This window comes from Pelodiscus sinensis, chromosome 19 (assembly GCF_049634645.1).
Source record: "Pelodiscus sinensis isolate JC-2024 chromosome 19, ASM4963464v1, whole genome shotgun sequence".
In the NCBI taxonomy this organism is placed as follows: Eukaryota; Metazoa; Chordata; order Testudines; family Trionychidae; genus Pelodiscus; species Pelodiscus sinensis.
In genome coordinates, this window is record NC_134729.1 from 20,380,185 (window position 1) to 20,402,385 (window position 22,201).

The 22,201-nt window shown below is 52.4% G+C and overlaps 1 protein-coding gene across 1 annotated transcript in view; it reads right to left on the minus strand.

Annotated features, from left to right (window-relative positions):
- MAST3 (microtubule associated serine/threonine kinase 3) overlaps positions 1-14,782 on the minus strand; it is an 87,060-nt gene extending 72,278 nt beyond the window's left edge. The window contains exons 1-2 of the mRNA XM_075902929.1: positions 14,676-14,782; positions 135-166 (exon numbers count right to left, since the gene is read on the minus strand). Of these exons, the coding sequence (XP_075759044.1) occupies positions 135-166; positions 14,676-14,714 (71 nt within the window). The 5' untranslated portion in view covers positions 14,715-14,782. The remainder of the gene's footprint in view (positions 1-134; positions 167-14,675) is intronic.
- Between the last annotated feature and the right edge of the window lie 7,419 nt (positions 14,783-22,201).

The window sequence follows — 22,201 nt, forward strand, 5'->3', positions numbered from 1 at the left end:
GCCACGCCAGCTGGGCCGCTCGGCACACGGGAAAGGCCAGAACGGTCTCCCGGGGGAAATCCACCCCAGAGGGTCTGGGCCAGGTGGAGGTTAAAGCTCACCCTGAAAGGCAGGGCCAGTCCGCGGGTACTTACATGCTTCCTCGGCGGGGCAGGCTCAGCTCCTTCTGCAACCAGAGGGAAGAGAAGAGAGGGGTCAGCATGCCGCTCCCCCCGCCGTGCCATGGCAGCTCCTGCCAGCTCCGTGACGGCCGCCGCCACAGGGCCACCGGGAGCAGGGGTGGTTTCAAGCAGGGAGCGCGTCAGGCGGCACCGTGCACAGCCCGTGCATTGGACCCCACAGCCCAGCACAGCTCTGCCCCTGCCCTTGCTCCCTCTGCTAGCTGGGAGGAGACAAATGGCCACGGCTCAGCCTCCTCCAGCTCCCAACCCATGATGCCACCCCACGTGCGTGAGCGCTAGTGCCAGCTGCTAGTGCCCAGGCCCAGGGGCAGGACTCCTGGGTTCTATTTCTCGCGCCAAGCATGGCCCATCCCACCCCCAGGAGGAGACAGTTCTCTCTTTGGGGGCCTTGCTGGCTGAGGTGCCCGACGGTCTTTGAAACCCACGGGCGGAGGAGGCTGAGGGTCCCCATGGAGGGGTCCGTGCCTCGACTGGGGGAGCCAGCCGCTGCCTCGTGGGGGAGGCTGAACACGCCGTGCTCCCAGCAGAGTGCCCAAGAAAAGACTGAGCACGCTCCATGCTGGAAAAGGCTCCTGCAGCATCCCACGGCCCCACTCTCTGGCTGGGCCCCCTCCTGTGTCACAGGGCGGCCGCCTCTCCTCGGGGTCAGACGGCGCCGTGGCCAGCATGTGGCCGGGTGTCTGGGCTGCCCATGGCTGTGTTCCCTCCCAGGCACCTGTCTCCGCTAGTACGTGCTGGAGAGGTTCGCCGACACAGGCGCTGCCCTTAAAGTGACCCTCGTCGTGCTGAATATCCGCCCCCTGCCTCGTGCGCTGCGTCCAGTGGGGACGGCACGTGCAGCGTCAAAACCCCAGAACAGAAACATCTAACGGAGCGCAGAGCCCTGGCATATCCCCTCTTGCCCAGCAGGTCAGCACGGGGGCACGGATCTTTCCCTGCAAAGATCTCTGACCCCTGCATGCAGGAGGGAGACAGACACAAGTGGGAGGGGAAGTGAACCAGCAGCGGGCAAAGCTGCATTCCAGACCCTGGGGGTGAAAGGCTGCCTATCCCCTGATGTTCTGTGTGGAGGTCTGGCACCTGCCCAGCGTGGGCAGCCAGCAGGCAGCAAGGAAAGTCCTGTTTGCTTTTCCCCTTGTTGGGGGAGATTTTTGCTCGCGCTGTTTGCTAGCATGTGGCAGGGGACGAAGGTCGGTTCTTTGGAGGCCTGCCTGGGAACGTCAGCGGGCTGGGTGTAACTGGATCTGGGTGCGCACGTCCGAAGGCCGAGGGGCGCAGGCGTGGACTCCCCTCAGGGTGCGTGTTGGGGGCCGTGCACGGTGCATGAAATGGGAGATTCTGGGTGTGTCATTGTACACGGGGATGCCGGTGCATGCACTAAAGTCAAGGAACATTCCCCTGCTATGGCTGGCACCTCTTCCACTGCTCTGGCAGCAGCTGGAGGCCAAATACCCTGAATCTCACACCTGCACAGTGTCCCACGCTCTCCAGCCGTGAGCTAACAAATACACCCCTCCAGAGCCACTGCCCCATCACCCAGCTCCTCTGAGCAGCTTAAATACAGACACAAAATTACACAGAGTTACTGGAATGTCTGGGACCTCCGCACATATGGACACATGCTCCCCCAGACACACACCTACACACCCCATCAACAGGACCATTGAAATATGCACATGTGCTCCCGGTGTACAAACACGCCCACGCATAAGCGCAACCCCACCACATAAACCTTTGCCATCCATGCACATGCATGCACGCCCACACACCTCTTTCCTGCACAGCCTGTTTCCCCCCATCACAGATCGGGGAACCCCCCCAGCCATGGTATTGGAGCGCTAAACTTTATGATGCCGTTCTACCTCAAGGTGGCGCTGTGTGTAACACACCTTATTTCATAGTGATAGAGATGCAGCCATGTTAGTCTGGTGTAGCTGAAACAAAAGACAGGACTATGCAGCACTTTAAGGACGAACAAGATGGTTTATTAGGTGATGAGCTTTCGTGGGCCAGACCTGAGGAAGTGGGTCTGGCCCACAAAAGCTCATCACCTAATATGCCATCTTGTTAGTCTTTAAAGTGCAGCATCGTCTGCTTTGTTACACCTTATTTAAGCTACTCTCAGCCACACTGGGCAGAACATGAAAGGCTCTTAAAGCAAATTCTTCTGCTGTGTCTCTCTCCCAGAAAGAGACTCTGTAGCCAGCCCATTTGGAGCAAGGGAGCATGACATGGTGTCAAAAGTAAACTAGAGTCTGGGAACAAAGCAACAATGGTCACAGGATCTCACTAACTTGTCTCTCTCTAGTACCCAAGAAAACCTCAGCTGTGCCAAACATTCAGAAGGGACAGGCTGGAAACAAGATTTTGAATTGCTACTGAGCTACACAAGGAAATGGATGATATTCAGGTACCTTCTTTAACTGATGTTCCGGTGAAGCAAGCAGAGCATAACTTTCAATCTTTACCCTCACTGGTAGCAGTCACTGAAATGTCTAGGAAAGAGTTCTGGCTACATATGGGCTATATCTACACTGGCATGATTTTCCGGAAATGCTTTTAACGGAAAAGTTTTCCGTTAAAAGCATTTTCGGAAAAGCGCCTCTAGATTGGCAGGACGCTTTTCCGGAAAAGCACTCTTTGCGGAAAAGCGTCCGTGGCCAATCTAGACGCTCTTTTCCGCAAAAAAGCCCCGATCGTCATTTTCGCGATCGGGGCTTTTTTGCGGAAAACAAATCTGAGCTGTCTACACTGGCCCTTTTCTGGAACAGGTTTCCGGAAAAAGACTTTTGCCCAAATGGGAGCAGCATAGTTTTTCCGGAAAAGCACTGATGATTTTACATTAGATCGTCAGTGCTTTTCCAGAAATTCAAGCGGCCAGTGTAGACAGCTGGCAAGTTTTTCCGGAAAAGCGGCTGATTTTCCGGAATAACTTGCCAGTGTAGACACAGCCATGATGTATATTGACAGACATAAAGACAGTCATGAAAATCCTACAGCAATAAGAGCCTTTTCTTGCTCTTCTGAGCTACAGATCAAACCTGTAACCAATCTCTCTCCAAAGTATCCATATAGGAAGAGACAAACCATATTGAAGAGAAAAGCAAAACAAGATTATGGACACTTTTATAACAGATATCATGCAGAGAACTGCCAGGTCTAGAACTGGTGATCAAGTCTGTGCCAAACTGGATAGAGAAAAAGGACGGACAACTCCAGCTGTCACCCAAAAACCTAATTCAGCGCCCCTATGCGATCAACACTGGCAGGAGGGGAGTTGAACAGAAACCATCGGCACCTACAGTTTGTTCCTCTGAAAGAACAATCAACAGAGCAAACACTACGGATGGCGGAGGCAGAAGAGATGACATAAGGATTCCCAACCCACCACAGCCCGCTGTGGCAACCAACGTACAGGCTCGTGGCCAAGCTGCTATGTGTTCTGCTGGTGTAATTAGAAAACCACACAGTTCAGAGGCTCTTAACCGCCTGATCCCTGCTGAGCCTCAAAGGCATTGAGCGTCGATAATGTAAACCTGGTAAATGGTAGAAATGTAGAACGGACGGTGATGCTAAATGATTACACTGTGCGGCTACCAGGTGGCGCTGTGTGTAACACGCCTTATTGGGACTCACCTTAGTGGTCTCCAATCTTTTAGAGCAGGAGATCATAGAATCATAGAATCATAGGACTGGAAGGGACCTCGAGAGGTCATCGAGTCCAGCCCCCCGCCCTCAAGGCAGGACCAAGCTCACTGTTTGACTGTAAGTGCAATCCAAGATCTACCTCAAATATAAATCCCCTAGCCCCACCTCTCTCCCACCCCTTCTCTGAGGCCTTGCCCCTGCTCACGCCATCCTCCCTCTCTTGCCCATCCTCATTCACTTTCACCAGGCTGGGGCAGAGGCTTGGGGTGAGGCTCTGGTCTTGGAGTAAGGGATTTGGAGTGCGAGAAGGGCTGTGAGCTGAGCGTGGGGCAGGCCGTTGGGGTGCTCCAGGAGGTTCTAGGTGCAAGCTCTGGGAGGGTGTTTGGATGCAGGGGTGCTCGAGACTAGGGCAGGGACTTGGGGTGCAGGAGGAGGTTCATGCCTGGGGCGGGGTTTCAGGATGTGGGCACCAGCTGGACACTGCTTATCTCAGGTGGCTCAGTGGGGCAAAGGCAGGCTCACCTCTGCTTTGGCCCTGCACCACTCCCAAAAGCAGCCAGCCAACTCCCTCCATCCCAAGCCCCGCTGTGCCCCCTCTCTGCTCTGTGGAGGAAGGATACAGAGTGGGAGGGGGCATCTTGACCTCAGCACCCCTTCCTCTCCCTCCCCTGCCCTGCACCAACGCAGAGGCTCCCGATGGGGAGGCAAGGGCAGGAGGTTCCCCATAGGGAGGGGCAGCTCTTGATAGCCTCTTGAACAAACCAGTCCTGATCTACTGATTGGTGAGCGCCGCCTTGGCCCCACCTGGCAGAGCATTAAAGCTTCTTACACTGAACACATCTGGGGCGTGGCACACTCGGAAGGGGCTTGGCAGCCACTCCACATGCAACCTCCCATGTAAAGACACACGCCCCGGCGTTAACAGCTGCACTGCACCATCCAGTCCCCCTCTTCTCTACAGCCGTGCATCCCCCCAGGCTCTTTCCTGTTGCTGCCCTGGAGTCAGCAGGTCCCTGGGGCTTTGCTTGTCATTGAGGGACCACAAGAAATAGGCTTCTCTTTGCCCGGATTAAAGCTGGGATGGCAAGAGACAGGCAGACATTCGCCATGGCAACCACTGATGTCACCGTGCAGCGATGCACCCGGGCATTCTCCGGGGATGGCAGGCACTGCCGTGTGACAGCTGGGGCGGCAGGGACTGTGCACAGAGCCCTGAGCTCTGTCCACCCCCTACAGCCACCCGCTGCACCTGTGTGCGCCAGGCCTCAGCCCTCAATGCTGAGTAACCCACACAGCTGCTGGTGGGGTATGTGTGTGGTTGGGGGTCACAGTCCCTTTCACAGGTAGGGAAGAAGGCACAAGGATGTGAGGGGGAACGACAGCCCCCATTCTGGAGACACACACGACCTGATACCAGTCCCCTGCTCCCTCCACTCCACCATGCTGCCTCCCAAAGGCCAACAACAAGGCAGCAGGGAAATGCAGGCAGAGCGCAAAGGAGGGAGGTGGGGATGCTAGGGTCAAGGCAGGGCACAGCACAGAGGAGTCAGGGAAGTTATGGGGCAGGGAGGGAGAATTTTAATTTTGCAAGATGTGGAGATACCCATTAAAAAAAAAAACAAGTAAGAGTATTTAAGACACAATTACTAGCTGATAGTAATGTTCATCTTTCTGCCACGGAAAATAGCCTCTTGGGAGAAAGCGCACCATGCGGATCATCCGCAAACACCCTGCTGCCTGCAGGAGGGAAGTAGGAGGTGTGGGATTAGGATGCATGGGGCGAGGGGAGGGCGGGAGATAACAGAGGGCATGTCTACACTAGCCCCCCAGTTCGAACGAGGGAGCTAATGAGGGCGACCGAAATTGCAAATGAAGCGCGGGATTTAAATATCCTGCACTTCGTTAGCATGTTCCCGGGCGGTCGCCATTTTTGGAAATTGACTAGCCTGGAATAACTGCGGCGGTGCAATGGGAGTTCGAAGTAAAGCCCTAACTCGAATGAGCTGTTATTCCTCCTGGAATGAGGTTTAACAGCTAATTCGAATGAAGGGCTTGACTTCGAACTCCCGTTTCACTGCCGCGTGTAGACGTGGGCAATTATTCCGGGCTAGTCAATTTCCAGAAATGGCGACCGCCTGGGAACATGCTAATGAAGCGCGGGATATTTAAATCCCGCGCTTCATTTGCAATTTCGGTTGCCCTCATTAGCTTCCCTAGTTCGAACTAGGGGGCTAGTGTAGACATAAGAGGCAAATCCCTTCTCCACTACCCCTCCATGACGCAGATTGTCCCCTCCCTGATTACATTCCACCCTTAATAACTCCTATAGGATGCTCTCTAGCCTGTTTGTTATTGATCAGGTGCAGTCTGATTGGCTTAGAGGACAGGCCTATTGTGTGGACAGGCCAATCAGGGATCATAAAAGGCCTACATTCCGGCAGCAATTTTTCTGAATCGGACGGTCCTCACTGGACAGCCCTCCTGCAAGCTGACAGGCCATCTCAAGGCCAGCCTGGAGCCCTCCGGAGGCTGCGCAGCTGATGCTTGTTCCCCATGCTGCCCCCGGGAGGCCCAGAGTTATGCTCAGGGGCAGATGGCCGGAAACAAGCCCTGGGCAGAGCATGCAAAAGTCAGCAAGTTCCCTAGAGGAGCTGTTGAGCTCAGAGTCCTGCAGTGGGGAAGGAGCCAGGGATTAGAGATTAAACCCTCGTTATCGGGCTGGCCATGACACTCGGCGTTTGGGATTAGATCCAAGGAACACGCGCCCCAGCTGCAGCTGAGAGGAGCGTGCAGGGAACCAGGAGCCACCTCACGCTGCAGGGGGAACAGCTCTGTCCAGGTCCCTATAGAGCAAGCAGCCCCCCAGCCCTGCATAGACCCTCCTGTGCATGCCCCCACAGGCCCTCAAAGGCCCAGCACCTCACGCTCTCAGCTGTCTCCCTGCACGGGCACATGCACTCAAGGCAGGAGCCGGTTTTGGCAAAGGTATGGTAGGACTTTGAGCAGCAAATGTGCTGAGGACGGATTTGCCTCTGGGGGAGGGGACTATTATACGCCCCCCCACCTCATGCACCCCAACCCCCTACGTCCCTCCTGCAGGCCGCAGCGTGTTTACGGTTGGTTCCGCTTGGCCCGCTTTCTCCCAAGATGCTGTTCCCCATGGCGGAAAGATGAACACAAGGCAGACAGCCGAGCATGCTCGCCCCGGGAGCTGCCAGACTGAATAACAATAATACCATGTCCTTGTGCAACAGCCCAGAGAACTTCGCTGACATTCAGGGACTGCACCTCACGAGCCCCGAGCAGCACGGAACCGCCCCGCTGGAAGGACTGTCAGCCCCGCCCCCCATGCGGAGGCAGCCCCATGTACATGTTGGCCAGCCCTGACAGGGGTTTGCCATAACAAGCTCCTTTTGAAGATGGGGAAACCGAGGCACAAAGCGACGACGTGGCTTGCCCAAGGCCAGACAGCAAACCAATGCTGGGAACAGAGTCCTGACTCAGCTGAAACTGCCCTGGGAGCTGGGGGTGGGATTCCCAGAGCACGGAGACTGATTCGGGGCTAGTTTACATCGAGCTGACGTGCTAAAAATAGTGTGGCAACTGTTATTGCAGCACAGGAAGTAGCGAGCGGTGGCAAGGGCTAACCGCCCTCCGTACATCCCCCTGGGGCCTGGGCAGGTTGGTATGTGGGGTGGCTAAGCCCTCCCCACTCTTGTCACTGCCCATGCGACGCTGCTGTGGGTAGCACGCTAGCTCCTGAGGGTGTCATGCCGGCAGCTTGCACCCCTGTCTCCGCTTCTACCTCCTGCAGCAAACTAGAGCCACCCGCCCCCCTTATAGGGAACTGTAAAGAGGAAATGAAAAGGCGAGTCCTGGCCTCAAGGAGCTGCCAAGCTAAACTCCGCCCCCCAGCCAGCTACCCCAGGGCACTAGGTCTGACTGTCCCAAATCACGCCCGATCCTGCGTACCCTGTCAGTACAACACAGAGTCTGGGGCTCCTCTGAACCCCTCGCTCACTGAACAGCCGGCAGCAGGGCCTGGTGCAGGCTCTGGCAGGGAGGGTGTATATACAGCCAGAGGCCAGAGATACAGCCAGGGAGGGAACCCCCGGCAGGTTTCTGGCTGGGACGCGGTAGCAGAGGAGAGATAGGGAGGAGAGCGCACCGGCCTGCTGGACCGGGAGCATGAGTGGAGGGTGGAGGGACACCCAGCAGGTGGCTTCCTTTGGCTGGAGCAGCCAGGAAAGGATGGCTCCCTGCCCCAGCAGACGTCACGGGAGCCCCACAGGCTGGAGCTGCTGCAGCTCAGGGCATGGCCGTCCCCTCTCTTCCCTCGCAGCCCGGCTAGGTTCTGCCACCCACCGCACCCCTCTCTTTGCAGCACGTGCACCAGCACTCTGCAGGCAACCCCGGGCACCCGGTGCTAGTCTCTCCAGCCAACCTGGGGCTGAGAGGACGGGCTGGGTGCACACTGTTGTCAGGGGGCCCCTGCTGGCCTCTCTGGGGTCAGAGACACCAGGACAGGCGCCGAACGCAGCCAGCCACAGGCGATGCCAGGCTGAATGCCAGTCTCGGAGCAGCAGCGGGGCCCCCCCAGCATGGGAGGCACCAGCACCCCCGACATTGTGAGCAATGGCACCTAGCCCGAGTCACGCCACATTCCACCTCACGGCCAGACGCCAGCCTGCATCCCGGCACAAGGCCTGGGTCACTGTAGGCCAACCTCACGGCCTGGGGGGCAAAACGACCGGGACAAGCTGCCTACGGCCAGGGCATGGCAGGGCCCCTCTCAGGTCGCCGCTTTGAGACTTTTTCTGCAGCCCTGTGCCAAGAAGGGCAAACACAGGTTCCCTGCATCTCTCTGTCTCCCCCTCATTTCTGTACCACATACACAGGGTGCTATGCATCCTCCCAGCCTCCCAACCCATAAGAATAGAAGAGCGGCCATACTCGGTCAGGCCAACGGTCCACCCAACCCAGTTTTCTGCCTGCCAACAGTGGCCAATAGCAGATGCCCCAGAGGGAGGGAACACAACAGGTAATCCTCACATGATCCCTTCCCGGTCACCCACCTCCAGAGAAAGAGAGCCTAGGGACACCATTCCTACCCATCCTGGCTAATAGCTACTGATGGACCTAACCTCCATGAATCTAGCTAGCTCTTTTTTGAACCCTGTTAAAATCCTAGCCATCATCACATCCTCTGGCAAGGAGTTCCACAGGTTGACTGTGCCCTGAGTGAAGAAAAACTTCCTTTTGTTTGTTTTAAATCTGCTGCCTATGAATTCCATTTGGTGACCCCTAGTTCTTATATTGTGGGAATAAGTAAACAACTTTTCCTTATTCATTTTTTCCACACCGGTCATGATTTTATAGATCTCTACCATATCCTCCCTTAGTCTCCTCTTTCCTAAGTTGAAAAGTCCAAGTCTTTTTAATCTCTCTTCATACGGGACCCGTTCCAAACCCCTAATTATTTTTGTTGCCCTTTTCTAAACCCTTTGCAATTCCAAGATATCTTTTGAGATGAGGCAACTACATCTGTAGACGGTACTCAAGATGTGGGTGTACCATGGTTTTATATAGAAGAAATAAGATATTTTCTGTTTTATTCTTTATCCCTTTTTTAATGATTCCTAACATTCTGTTTGCTTTTTTGACTGCCGCTGCACACTGAGTGGATGTTTTCAGAGAACTATCCACTATGGGTGTGTCTAGACTGCCTCATGAAATTAGGTTTACCGGAGCGGTCGACATAGGCTTCCCTTGTCGACTGTGGCGCATCTAGACTGCCCTGCTGTGCCGAATCAGCTGATCGTCAGCACAGCGCGGCGGCCATTTTGATGTAAACCAAGCACGATTATTTAAATCGCCGCTTCATTTTGCTATGTCTTGTAAACTCATCTACATGGCTCCGTTGGCGGAGCCATGTAGTCTAGACACACCCTATGATTCCAAGATCTCCCTCTTGACTAGCTGTAGTTAAACTAGTCCCCATCACAGTGTATGTATAGTTAAGATTACTTTTTCCAATGTTCATTACTTTACATTTATCAACATTAAATTTCATTTGCCATTTTGTTGCCCAGTCACGTAGTTTGGAGAGATCTTTTTGAAGCTCTCCACAGTCTGCTTTGGTCTTAACTATTTTGAGCAGTTTGGTATCATCTACAAATTTGGCTACCTCACTACTTACCCCTTTCTCTAGATCCTTTATAAATAAATTGAATAGGATTGGTCCCAAGACAGACCCTTGGGGGACCCCACTTGTTCCCTTTCTCCACTTGGAAAACTTATAATTTATTCCCTACCCTTTGTTTCCTGTGTTTTAACCAGTTATCAGTCCATGAAAGGACCTTCCCTCTCATCCCATGATAATTTACTTTATTTAAGAGCCTTTGGTGAAGGAACTTGTCAAAGGCTTTCTGGAAATCTAAGTACACTATATCCGCTGGATCCCCCTTGTCCATACGTTTGTTGACCCTCTCAAAGAACTCTAGTAGATTAGTAAGGCATGATTTCCTTTTACAGAAACCATGTTGACTTCCCCCAACCAATTATGTTTATCTATGTGTCTGACAATTTTAATCTTAGTTTCAACTAATTTGCCCAGTACTGACATTAGACTTACCGGTCTGTAAATGCCAGGATCACCTCTAGAACCCTTTTTAAATATTGGCGTCACGTTAGCGAACTTCCAGTCATTAGGTACGGAAGCTGATTTAAAGGTTAATAGTTCCGAAATTTCCCATTTGAGTTCTTTCAGAACTCTTGGGTGAATGCCATCTGGTCCCAGCGACTTGTTACTGTTACGTTTATCAATTTGTTCCAAAAGCTGCTCTAATGATACCTCAATCTGGGACAATTCCTCAGATTTATCACCTAAAAAGAATGGCTCAAGTTTGGGAACCTCCCCAATATCCTCAGCTGTAAAGACTAAAGCAAAGAATTAATTTAGCTTCTCTGCAATGACTTTATCTTTGAGTGCTCCGTTAGCATCACAATCGCCCAAAAGTCCCACTGGTTGTTTAGCCGGCTTCCTGTTTCTGATGTACTTAAAAAACATTTTGCTATTACTTTTTGAGTTTTTGGTTAGCTGGTCTTCAAACCCCTTTTTGGCTATTCTTCTTTTTTTTTTTTTACACTTAATTTGACAGAGTATATGCTCCTTTTTATTTTCCTCACTAGGATTTGACTTCCACTTTTTAAAAGGTCTTTTTCTCTCTCACTGCTTCTTTTACTTGGTTGTTAAGCCACGGTGGCACTTTTTTGGTTCTCTTCCTGTGTTTTTTAATTTGGGGTATACATTTCCGATGGGCCTCTATTATGGAGTCTTTGAAAAGTTTCCACGCAGCTTGCAGACATTTGACTTTTGTCACTGTACCTTTAAATTTCTGTTTAACTTCCTTGTTTTTGTGTAGTTCCCCTTTCTGAAATGAAATGCCACAATGTTAAGCTGCTGAGGTGTTTTTCCCACCACAGGGATGTTAAATTTTATTTCATTATGGTCGCTATTTCCAAGTGGTCCAGTTATATTTAACTCTTGAACCAGATCCTGTGCTCCACTTAGGACTAAATCAAGAATTGCCTCTCCCCTTTTGGGTTCCAGAACCAGCTGCTCCAAGAAGCAGTCATTTAAGGTATCAAGAAATTTTTTCTCTGCATCCCGTCTTGAGGTGACGTGTCAACATGGGGATAATTAAAATCCCCCCCTATTATTGAGTTTTTTATTTTGATAGTCTCTCTAATCTCCCTTACTATTTCATAGTCACTATCACAGTCCTAATCAGGTGGTCAATAATATATCCCTACTGCTATATTCTTATTATTGGAGCACGGAATTACTATTCATAGAGATTCTATGGAACATTTTGGCTCATTTAAGACTTTTCCTTCATTTGATTCTACATTTTCTTTCTCGTATACAGCCACTCCCCCACCAGCACGACCTGTTCTGTCCTGTTGTACCTTGGTATGACTTGTGTCCCATTGATTGTCTTCATTCCACCAAGTTTCCGTGATGCCTATTATATCAATATCCTCCTTTAAAACTAGGCACTCTAGCTCACCCGTTTTATTATTTAGACTTCTAGCATTTGCGTATAAGCACTTTAAAAATGTGTCACTATTTATCGGTCTGCCATTTCTTCATGTGTTAGATTCTTTTTCATTTGATTGTGTGGGGTGCTATGCATCTTCCCACCCCCCAACCCATACACTGGGTGCTCTGTATCCCTCCACCCATGCATGGGGCACTATGCATGCTCCCGCCCCCCAACCCATACATGGGGTGCTATGCATCCTCCCAGCCTCCCAACCCATACACAGGGTGCTCTGTATCCCCCCACCCATGCATGGGGTGCTATGCATCCTCCCACCCCCCAACCCATACTCGGGGTGCTATGCATCCTCCCAGCTCCCACCCCTCCCCCATCACATACACACACTGCACAGCCCCTCAGCTCCCCAACACACTCAGGCCAGTACCTCTCACTGTCACATATGCAGCCCCCCCATACACACGCAGCCATCACGCCCATCGTACCCTCACAGCCCTGTCACGCTCCATGTACACATGCTGTACCCATCTCACACTATAATGTGAGATGTTTTTGACAGCCACTCCCCTTGGCCTGAAGTAGTTTCCATAAGATGCAGGGGATAAGAACATAAGAATATAAAAATGGCCAGAATGAGTCAGACCAACGGTCCATCCGGCCCAGTATCCTGTCTGCCAACAGTGGCCAATAGCAGATGCCCCAGAGGGAGGGAACACAACAGGTAATCCTTACTTGATCCTTCCCCTATCACCCACTTCCAGAGAAACAGAGCCTAGGGACACCATTCCTACCCAGCCATTGATGGACCTAACCTCCATGAATCTATCTAGCTCTTTTTTGAACCCTGTTAAAATCCTAGTCTTCACCACATCCTCTGGCAAGGAGTTCCACAGGTGGGCTGTGCGCTGAACAAAGAAAAACTTCCTTTTGTTTGTTTTAAGGCTGCTGCTTATTAATTCCATTTGGTGACCCCTAGTTCTTATATTGTGGGAATAAGTAAATAACGTTTCCTTATTCACTTTTTCCACACTGGTCATGATTTTATAGATCTCTACCATATCCCCCCTTAGTCTCCTCTTTTCTAAGCTATGATGAGGGTTGTGTCTATAAAGTTGTTTCAATGGCTCTCAGCCCGACCCATCTCCCCACCCTGTATACATTGTGGTAGCACTCAGCTCCCCATCACACCCTCTATGCCCAAACACAACTCCCATCACATGCACCCAGCTGCCACCACACCCACCCTACACCCCCAACCTCCATCACATCCTCTCTACACCCCAGTCCCCCATCACACCCACCCTACAGCCACCCACCCACTTGTCACACATTCAGCTCCCCATCATACACACCCTGCACACACTCGCTCCCAACATTCATACACAGTCCTGTCACCCATCCTACACAGCCAGCCCCCATCACACACACCCTACACACACACTCAGCCCCCATCACATGCACACAGCCCTGTCACTCACCCTATACTCGGAGCCCCCATCACACCTACCTGTCACTCCTCCAGTCCCCATCACACACACACACACAGCCCCCATCGCGCACACACCTTACACACACACAGCCCCCATCCTCCCCACAACCCCATCACACCCACCTGTCACTCCTCAAGCCCCCATCCCACACACACACACACACACAGCCCCCATCACACCCACCTGTCATTCCTCCAGTCCCCATCACACACACACACTACACACATAGCCCCCATCACATACACACACACACACACAGCCCCCATCACACCCACCTGTCACTCCTCCAGCCCCCATCACACACACACACACACACAGCCCGCATCACACACAGAGCCCCCATCACACCCACCTGTCACTCCTCCAGTCCCCATCACACACACACACACACACACACAGAGCCCGCATCACACACAGACACACACTACACACATAGCCCCCATCACATATACACACCCACAGCCCGCATCACACACACACACAGCCCCCATCGCGCACACACCTTACACACACACAGCCCCCATCCTCCCCACAACCCCATCACACCCACCTGTCACTCCTCAAGCCCCCATCCCACACACACACACACACACAGCCCCCATCACACCCATCTGTCACTCCTCCAGCCCCCATCACACACACACATCCCGCATCACACACACACACACACTACACACATAGCCCCCATCACACCCACCTGTCACTCCTCCAGCCCCCATCACACACACAGCCCGCAGCACACACACACACACACACACACACACACACAGCCCCCATCACACCCACCTGTCACTCCTACAGTCCCCATCACACACACACTACACACATAGCCCCCATCACATATACACACACACAGCCCGCATCACACACACACACACACACACACACTACACACAGCCCCCATCACACCCACCTGTCACTCCTCCAGCCCCCATCACACACACACAGCCCACATCACACAGACACACATCCCGCATCACACACACACACACACACACTACACACATAGCCCCCATCACACCCACCTGTCACTCCTCCAGCCCCCATCACACACACAGCCCGCAGCACACACACACACACACACACAGCCCCCATCACACCCACCTGTCACTCCTCCAGCCCCCATCACACACACACACACACACACACACACACACACAGCCCCCCCACCCCCCGCACCGCCCTGGCTCAGCGCTGCGGGAAGTCCCGTTCGCTGCCAGGCTCCTCCCCGGCTCGGCCGGGGCAGGCGCGGGGCTCGGCCGGGGCAGGCAGTGCCGGGGAGCCGCGCTCACCTGCAGCCCGCGCCGCCGCAGCAGGCTGGGCTCGTCCATGCTGCGCCGCCGGCCCCCCGCTGCGCGCAGCCTGCGCCTTCTGCGCCGCGCCCGCCAGCTGGTCCCCGCCCTGCCGGGCGCCGCGCCGGGGGCTGGGCGGTGCGCGGGGCCCCTCGCTCCGGGCAGCAGCCTGGCCCGGGTGCAGCCCCCTGCGCTCTGGCCTCCCGCAGCCCCCGCTCTACTTCCCAGCTTGGGGGGGGGGGGCTCTGCGCAGCACCCCCCCCCCATTGAACGGCAGTGGAGGGATTCCTGGGGCGCCCCTGGCCGGAGGCGGGGCAGCAAACGCCTCTTACTTCTCGGTTGCATTCCAAGGAGAGTCCCAGGAAAGTAACAGGGGCAGGGAAAAAAACCACCACGTGGAGGGAAACCAGCGGAATCCAGCCACTCTGTCCCTAGGCAAGAGTAAAGACCCGGTCCCATGGGCCGCCCATGGCCCACCCCTGTGCCACAGCCTCCTGCACTGGCTGAAGTTTCTTAAGCACAGAGGGCTTCATGCCCAGGCCCTGAATGGCTGGCGGATCAGAACAGGCCCTCAAGTCAGTTAACGGAGCCGGCTCTTGCAATGTTTGCGGGCCTGCCTGAATGACACAAGGCAAGCAGCAAGCCGGAGTGGCTGCCTCATACAGGGCATCCTGATGGGTCCTGTGGAGACCACGTGCTGAGAGCTGAGGCCAAGTGCACGAATGTGGTACAATCCCCAAAGCTGCAGTGTCCCGTCCAGGGCCAGTATGTTGGACTGAATTGGTAATGAAAGCCGTATCGGGACTCATTCGGAACGGATGCAGCAAGCCCAGATGTGCTTGGGCTACGAACTGCCAAGCCCCAAGGTGCCAGGACTCATCTTAGCCCAAATTAAGCACTGCCTGTATAGGAATCAGATAGCTGAATTCATAACCTTCTGAGCTTATACCGGAGGAGGGGATCCAGCCAAACCAACAGTCTAATGAAGTACCGCCAGAACAACAGCCTGCTGCAGTACTGCCAGACCAACAGTCGGATGTAGTACTGCCGGACTAGTCGGATGCAGTACCACTGGGGACCCAGTCTATAAAATCAGGACTGGTGTGGTGAAAGCAAATAATGAAGTGTTATGTACCCCTTCCTGTAACACAAGAACCAGAGGTCACCCAATGAAATTAATAGGAAGTAAATTTAAAATAAACCAAAGGAAGTATTTCTTCACACAACCCACAGTCAAGCTGTGGAACTCACTGCCAGAAGATGTTGTGAAGACCCAAAGTATAACAGTGTTAAAAATGAAATTAGATGAGTTTCAGGGAGTCAGGGCTATCAATGGCTATTAGGCAAGAGGGTCAGGAACCAAAATGCATTGCTCTGAGTGTCCCTAAACCTCTGACTCCCAGTAGCCCGGACTGGACAACAGCAGGTGGGGTCACCCAATAATTGTCCTGGTCTGGTCATTTCCTCTGAAGCATCTGGCACCAGCCACTCTGGGAAGAAATAATACTGGCCTAGATGGACCATCGGTCCAATCCCAACAAGAACTAGGGGTCACCAAATGAAATTAATAGGTAGCAGGTTTAAAACAAACAAAAGAAAGTTTTTCTTCACTCAGCGTACAGTCAACTTGTGGAACTCCTTGCCAGAGGATGTGAAGACTAGGACTTGCACGGGGTTCAACAAATAACTAGATAGATTCATGGAGGCTATTAGCCAGGATGAGTAGGTAGCCTCTGTTTGTCTGGAAATGGATGACAGGCGAGGAATCGTGAGGATTACCTGTTATGTTCCCTCCCTCTGGGGCATCTGGTATTGGCCACTGTCAGCAGACGGGACACTGGGCTAGATGGACCTTTGATCTGACCCAGTATGGCCGTTCTTAAGTTCTTATGTTCTCATCCGCGCCGCCTTCCCTCGTGGGCCGATCTCTGGTGAAAAGGAGGCTTTTTGCCTGGACAATGGGGGCTCTGTGCGCCAAAGCTCTGTGCCACCCAGATCTGTTTGCCTTAAGTCATCTATTTGGTCATGTGGCAGCTCCGGCCCCTCCGCCAGGCGCCCAGTGACACGGGAGGGGTGTGAGTAATGCTCTGCATTCAGAGGCAGCCCTTGTGCCGTTGACTGGTGTGGGGGGGGGGGCACTCATTGGAGCTTTTGTTCCACGCAGCAGGCGGGGACACGGTGGCTGTTCAGGAAACAAAACACACGTCCCCACCTCCCTGAACACAGTTGTTTATCTGTGAGAATGGAGCATCATAGGAAAGCAAGGGGAGGCTGCCTTTCCCGCGCCCTGCCCAGGACTGGCCTCCGCCCCACTTCTGCCCACGACGGAGTCAAGCAGGAGGCGCGGTTGGCTCCGAACTGAAGTGGCCACGCAGGCTGGTGTTCAAGTCATTGTGAAATGCCTGTGAAAATGTCGAGCATTCCCCACCCATCGCCTGTGCATGATGCTGGCTCCCTGCTGGGCCCCAGCGAGGGATGTGCCAGGTGTTCCCACAAAATGCAGGACACTGTAGCACTTTAAAGACTAACAAGATGGTTTATTAGGTGATGAGCTTTCGTGGGCCAGACCCACTTCCTCAGATCAAATAGTGGAAGAAAATAGTCACAACCATAGATACCAAAGGATACAATTAAAAAAAATGAACTCATATGAAGTATCCTTTGGTATCTATGGTTGTGACTATTTTCTTCCACTATTTGATCTGAGGAAGTGGGTCTGGCCCACGAAAGCTCATCACCTAATAAACCATCTTGTTAGTCTTTAAAGTGCTACAGTGTCCTGCATTTTGCTTCAGCTACCCCAGACTAACATAGCTACATTTCTATCACTATTCCAGATGTTCCCAGTTTCTGCCCATCTGAGGGGCGGAGTCACTGACCCCACCCTAGACCTGCTTCCTCACACACGGGCTACGTCTAGACTGGCATGATTTTCTGCAAATGCTTTTAACGGAAAAGTTTTTCCATTAAAAGCATTTGCGGAAAAGAGCTTCTGGATTGGCACGGACGCTTTTGCGCAAAAGCACTTTTTGTGGAAAAGCGTCTGTGCCAATCTAGATGCGGTTTTGCGCAAGAAAGCCCCGATCGCCATTTTCACCATCGAGGCTTTTTTGCACAAAACAATACCGCGTTGTCTATACTGGCCATCTTGCACAAAAGCATTTGCACAAGAGGGCTTTTGCCCCAACGGGAGCAGCATAGTATTTCCGCAAGAACACTGACAATATGAGATCGTCTGTGTTCTTGCGGAAATTCAAGCGGCCAGCGTAGACAGCTGGAAAGTTTTTCCACAAAAGCATCTGCTTTGATCTGACTGTTTTCACTTGGAGCCACTTAAATGCTACTTTTTGTACTTAAATAAAAATGTTTTTGTTTATCATTAGGCCCTGTGAAAATAATTGTTACTGGGAGGGGCCAGCAACCATTGTGCATATCTCTTTCACTGATAAAGAGAATGAATAATCCAAACCTTATGGGCTTTCCCTATGAAAGATTTCTACACAGAAAAGACAGACTTATTTGGGGGTGGAAGGGTTGGTCCTATTTGGGGGTTGGTTTCCTGGGCCCTTGAACTGAGTCCTTCCGGAGCTGAGCTGGTTCAGTGACTGTTGCTCTGCAGCAGGGCTGTTACCCCAATTCTGTGCCTTGTCCGGGGGAGACCAGAGGATCTGACCCAACAGGACAGGGTGGTGGAGAGCCCCAGAGTACAAGAAAGCGAGCATCAGTGGCATGGGAGGCAAACTGGGGAACAACCCCATCACACCCACCCTTGTTACTGGTGCCACACCACTGGTGGCAGCCGCCAGTCAGGGTCACCCCCTTCTACTCCCAGCCTGGCCCACAGACAGGTGGGAGCAAATAGGGCAGTTGCCCCAGGACCTGATACTTCTAAGGGATCTGGAGCTCCCAGCCACCTTGACGCTGCTCGTAGGCACAGCTCTGACGGCAGAGAGAGGCACATGCCGTCATCCAAGTGGCACTGAGGGCTCTCTATCCGAGCCCTGCCCCTTCCACCAGAAGCCCCGCCCTTCCAGGGCATGGCTCCAGGGCCACCCCCCCCCACGCGCGCACACACACACACACACACACACACACACACACACACACACACACACACACCTTGCTCCAGGGCCTGCGGTGGCTGTCAGCCCCACTGCTCCCAGCACAGCTAGACAAGATGGCAAAGTGCCACCAGGGACCAGAGTCTGTCTACACCTGACACGCCCGTCCTGGGCAGCCACAGATGCTGGCCACGAGAGCAGGGACCACAGCAAGGCACTCATGTGGCACAGCCCGGGCCTGGGGCCACGTGAGGCTGGGGCTGTGGAGCTGAAGTTCGATTGTTCATGGTTGCAGCAGAAGCAGCCCAGGAGCTCCCAGCCAGCCTGGCTTTTAAACCTGAGTGAGTTGGACTGCACTGCAGTATCAGGTGGAGATTCCACTTTGCATCCAGCTCCTGAGATAACATCTCTCCTCTCTGCTTCCTGGGCTGTGAGCAGTCCAGTTCCTCCTCTGATCACAGTCAGGCACTAGTTGTTTTACTTCCTCATGCAGTTCACCACAGTCTTCAATATCCTCTAGCACAATCGTCAACAACTTCTTCCTTCGCCTTCCTCATTTTCTCTGACCTCCCTCGCATGCCCAGTTCAAGGCTCAGCACATCTCCCATGTGTCCTTTCTAACAGGTTGCTTCCGTACTCTTCCCTTGGTTATTTTGTCTTTCCAGGAAATATGCAGTGCAATCTTTTCCATCCCTGTATGGATTTTTTTCCATCCATGGGCGGAATAATTTTTTTATGTGCACTGAGGCATGTGTAAATGTGCACCACCCATAGAAACACAAAACCTAGCTGTCCAGCTAATTAGCAGAATCTGAATCTCTCCTGAGTGGCCGCACAAGCACACAGCTGGTGTCAGCGACTTTCTCAGCAGTCCATGATGGGCCACCTCCAGTCTCTTTTGTTAGCTGCTGCCCATGGGTAGGTCTCTGCGCTGTACAGTACGGCTATGTCTACACTGCATGCTTCTTGCACAAGAACAATCGCTCTTGTGCAAAAACTTACTGGCTGTCTACACTACACGCGTGTTCTTGCACAAGTAAATTTATAGTATAGCGTCAGAAAACATGGCTTCTTCCAGAAGAGTTATTCCTCTCCCCACAAGGAATAAGCCCTCTTGTGCAAGAGCTCTTCCACAAGAGGGCAGTGTAGACAGGCAACATGAATTTCTTGCACAAGAAGCCCCTATGGTCAAAACGGCCATTAGAGCTTTCTTGTGCAAGAGAGCATCCACACTGCCATGGATGCTCTTGCACCAAAGCACATGGCAGTGTGGACGTGCTCTTGTGGAAGACCTTTTGCACAAGAACTCTTCCGCAAAACAGTTCTTGTGCAAGAAGCTGCCAGTGTAGACATAGCCTATGTGCTTAGCACAGCCACATGGTATACATGACTTTAGAGGTGGACACCTGCCTGGCCAGGTTTTGTTTGGCCTTCCAAAAATGGGGTTTGTTTTCTGGGTTTGTAACGGGCTAGAAGTCTAATCTTCAGCAATATACTGCTCCGGATGCAAAGACAGAGAGGAAGTGAATTCTGTCACTCCGAGAATGGCAGCCCCATCGCTGTGTTTTCTGCAGACATTTCCTCTTGGTCTGGTTCTCTTTTACCATTCTCAGGCAGAGTTACACAGCGCCCGGATATCGGCCGGGCAGCTGCGTGTGGTCCAAGAGAAGTCAGTCGATATCGGCTTGGGGGGTCTGTCGGGACAGAAACTCAGCAGGTGCATAAGTGCAGGGTCACCATAGTAACAGCAGATGGAGGTGCTCACAAGTTTAAGATTAAAGCACTGCCCGATAGGAGGAAGAAGAAGTTAGTTATAGGCAAAATGTATATTCCTGGCTATACGAAGCCTAACCCCCATCTAGGCCCACTCCACATTCCTGCCCCACAGCCCGCGCCCAGCTCAGGTTTGGCCACCCCCCTCTGTCACGCCTGGTTGGCACCGTGATTTTGTGCCCCAAGTCCCACAGCATCCCACGTCCGGCCGGGATGTGGCAAGCTTCATTCCCTGATGTTTCTAAAGGGCTCGAGACTCTTGGCTGGAAAGTACCTCTAAGGACGCATCTGCCTTGTGAAACAACAAGAGCACGGCAAAGCCTCACAGACCCGGTCAACTGACTCTGGGTTTGCCGGGCTACACATCGCGGTGTAGCATGAGCGTGAGCCAGCTGACCAGAGCTCCGAAGGGGGCAGGGGAACACTCTCTGGAGGTTTGTCTGATTTTAGTGTAGACATGCTGTACGCACCAAGGAGGTCAGACTTGTGGACTAAAGAGTGGGGGGAAGAGTCCGCCAGGGTGAACAGCTGTGACTGCCAATCACTTCACCTGCTACAAGGAAGTAGCACACCAGACAATTTTTCAAACACATCTTACCTAAACCTTGTCTTCTTGTAACCTTTCTGGAGGGCGTGGCCCTCTCCCCGGGTATCAAGACTGCTTCCCCACCCTGGCACGATGAATGCAAAAGGGGTACTTTTGCAGGTCCCCACAAAACCTTCTCTTCCCAGGCTTTGGTATAAAACTTCCCCCCCAAAAAATCCTAAAACCCTAGATTTTTGGGGATAAAAATCCACCGCCCCCACCAAGTGCTTTTGAGCCCACAAACAGGGGTGGACACTTGAAACCAACCCCAAAGAGCTTGAAAAAGAAAAGAGAAAATGCAAATTGCAGTCTGTGGCTGCTATCCCCTAGTCAGAGGCAGGCAGATCCCACAGACAGATTTTCCAGGACACAGAACTGAACCAATACTAGATTAATAAAAGAGGAAGAACTTTTATTATCAGAACAATACTCCTGTTACAAACATAGTTTGATTGGCTAGATGGAAGACCCACCAATTAATAAACTCATGGGGAGTTTTCCCATGGGAACAAAACTTAATTACAAAAGAGGGGAAACCCCATTTCTAAATGCACAGACATCAGATCCACAGTCCCAAACCATAAAACAATAAAACCTAACAGATTTACCTAAACTTCACCCTACTTACACATTTTGAAGTCTTTTCTTGGAGAGAGACATGTTGTCTGTCCCCCTCAGTATCTGGAGAAAAACTGACCCAGAGACAAAGGAGGGAAAAAAAACCAAAATTCCTTTGTCTCAGTTTGAAATCCCTATCTGTATTTCTATTGGCTGACTGCTACCAGTCTAGGTGCAGTTAACCCCTTAGTCCCCAGGCTGCTGCCCATCCCTCATGGTCATGACACTGGGCAAGTGGCTAATTACGTCTTGATTTAAACAAGAGCTTTTCCTATCCTGCACCATCTGACCCTCTTGTGGATCCTCCAGTGAAGCCACGGTGCTGACTATACTACAATCACAGTTATTTCTATAACAGGTGTTGTAATGAAGGGGTCATGCCAGGATTGGATCCAAGGGGAAATTAGGGCTCTCGTCCTAATAAAAGCCCCCTTTAAAGAGATGAATTTTTCTCTGAAATAACATTGCCTTAGAAATCCTAAATAAAT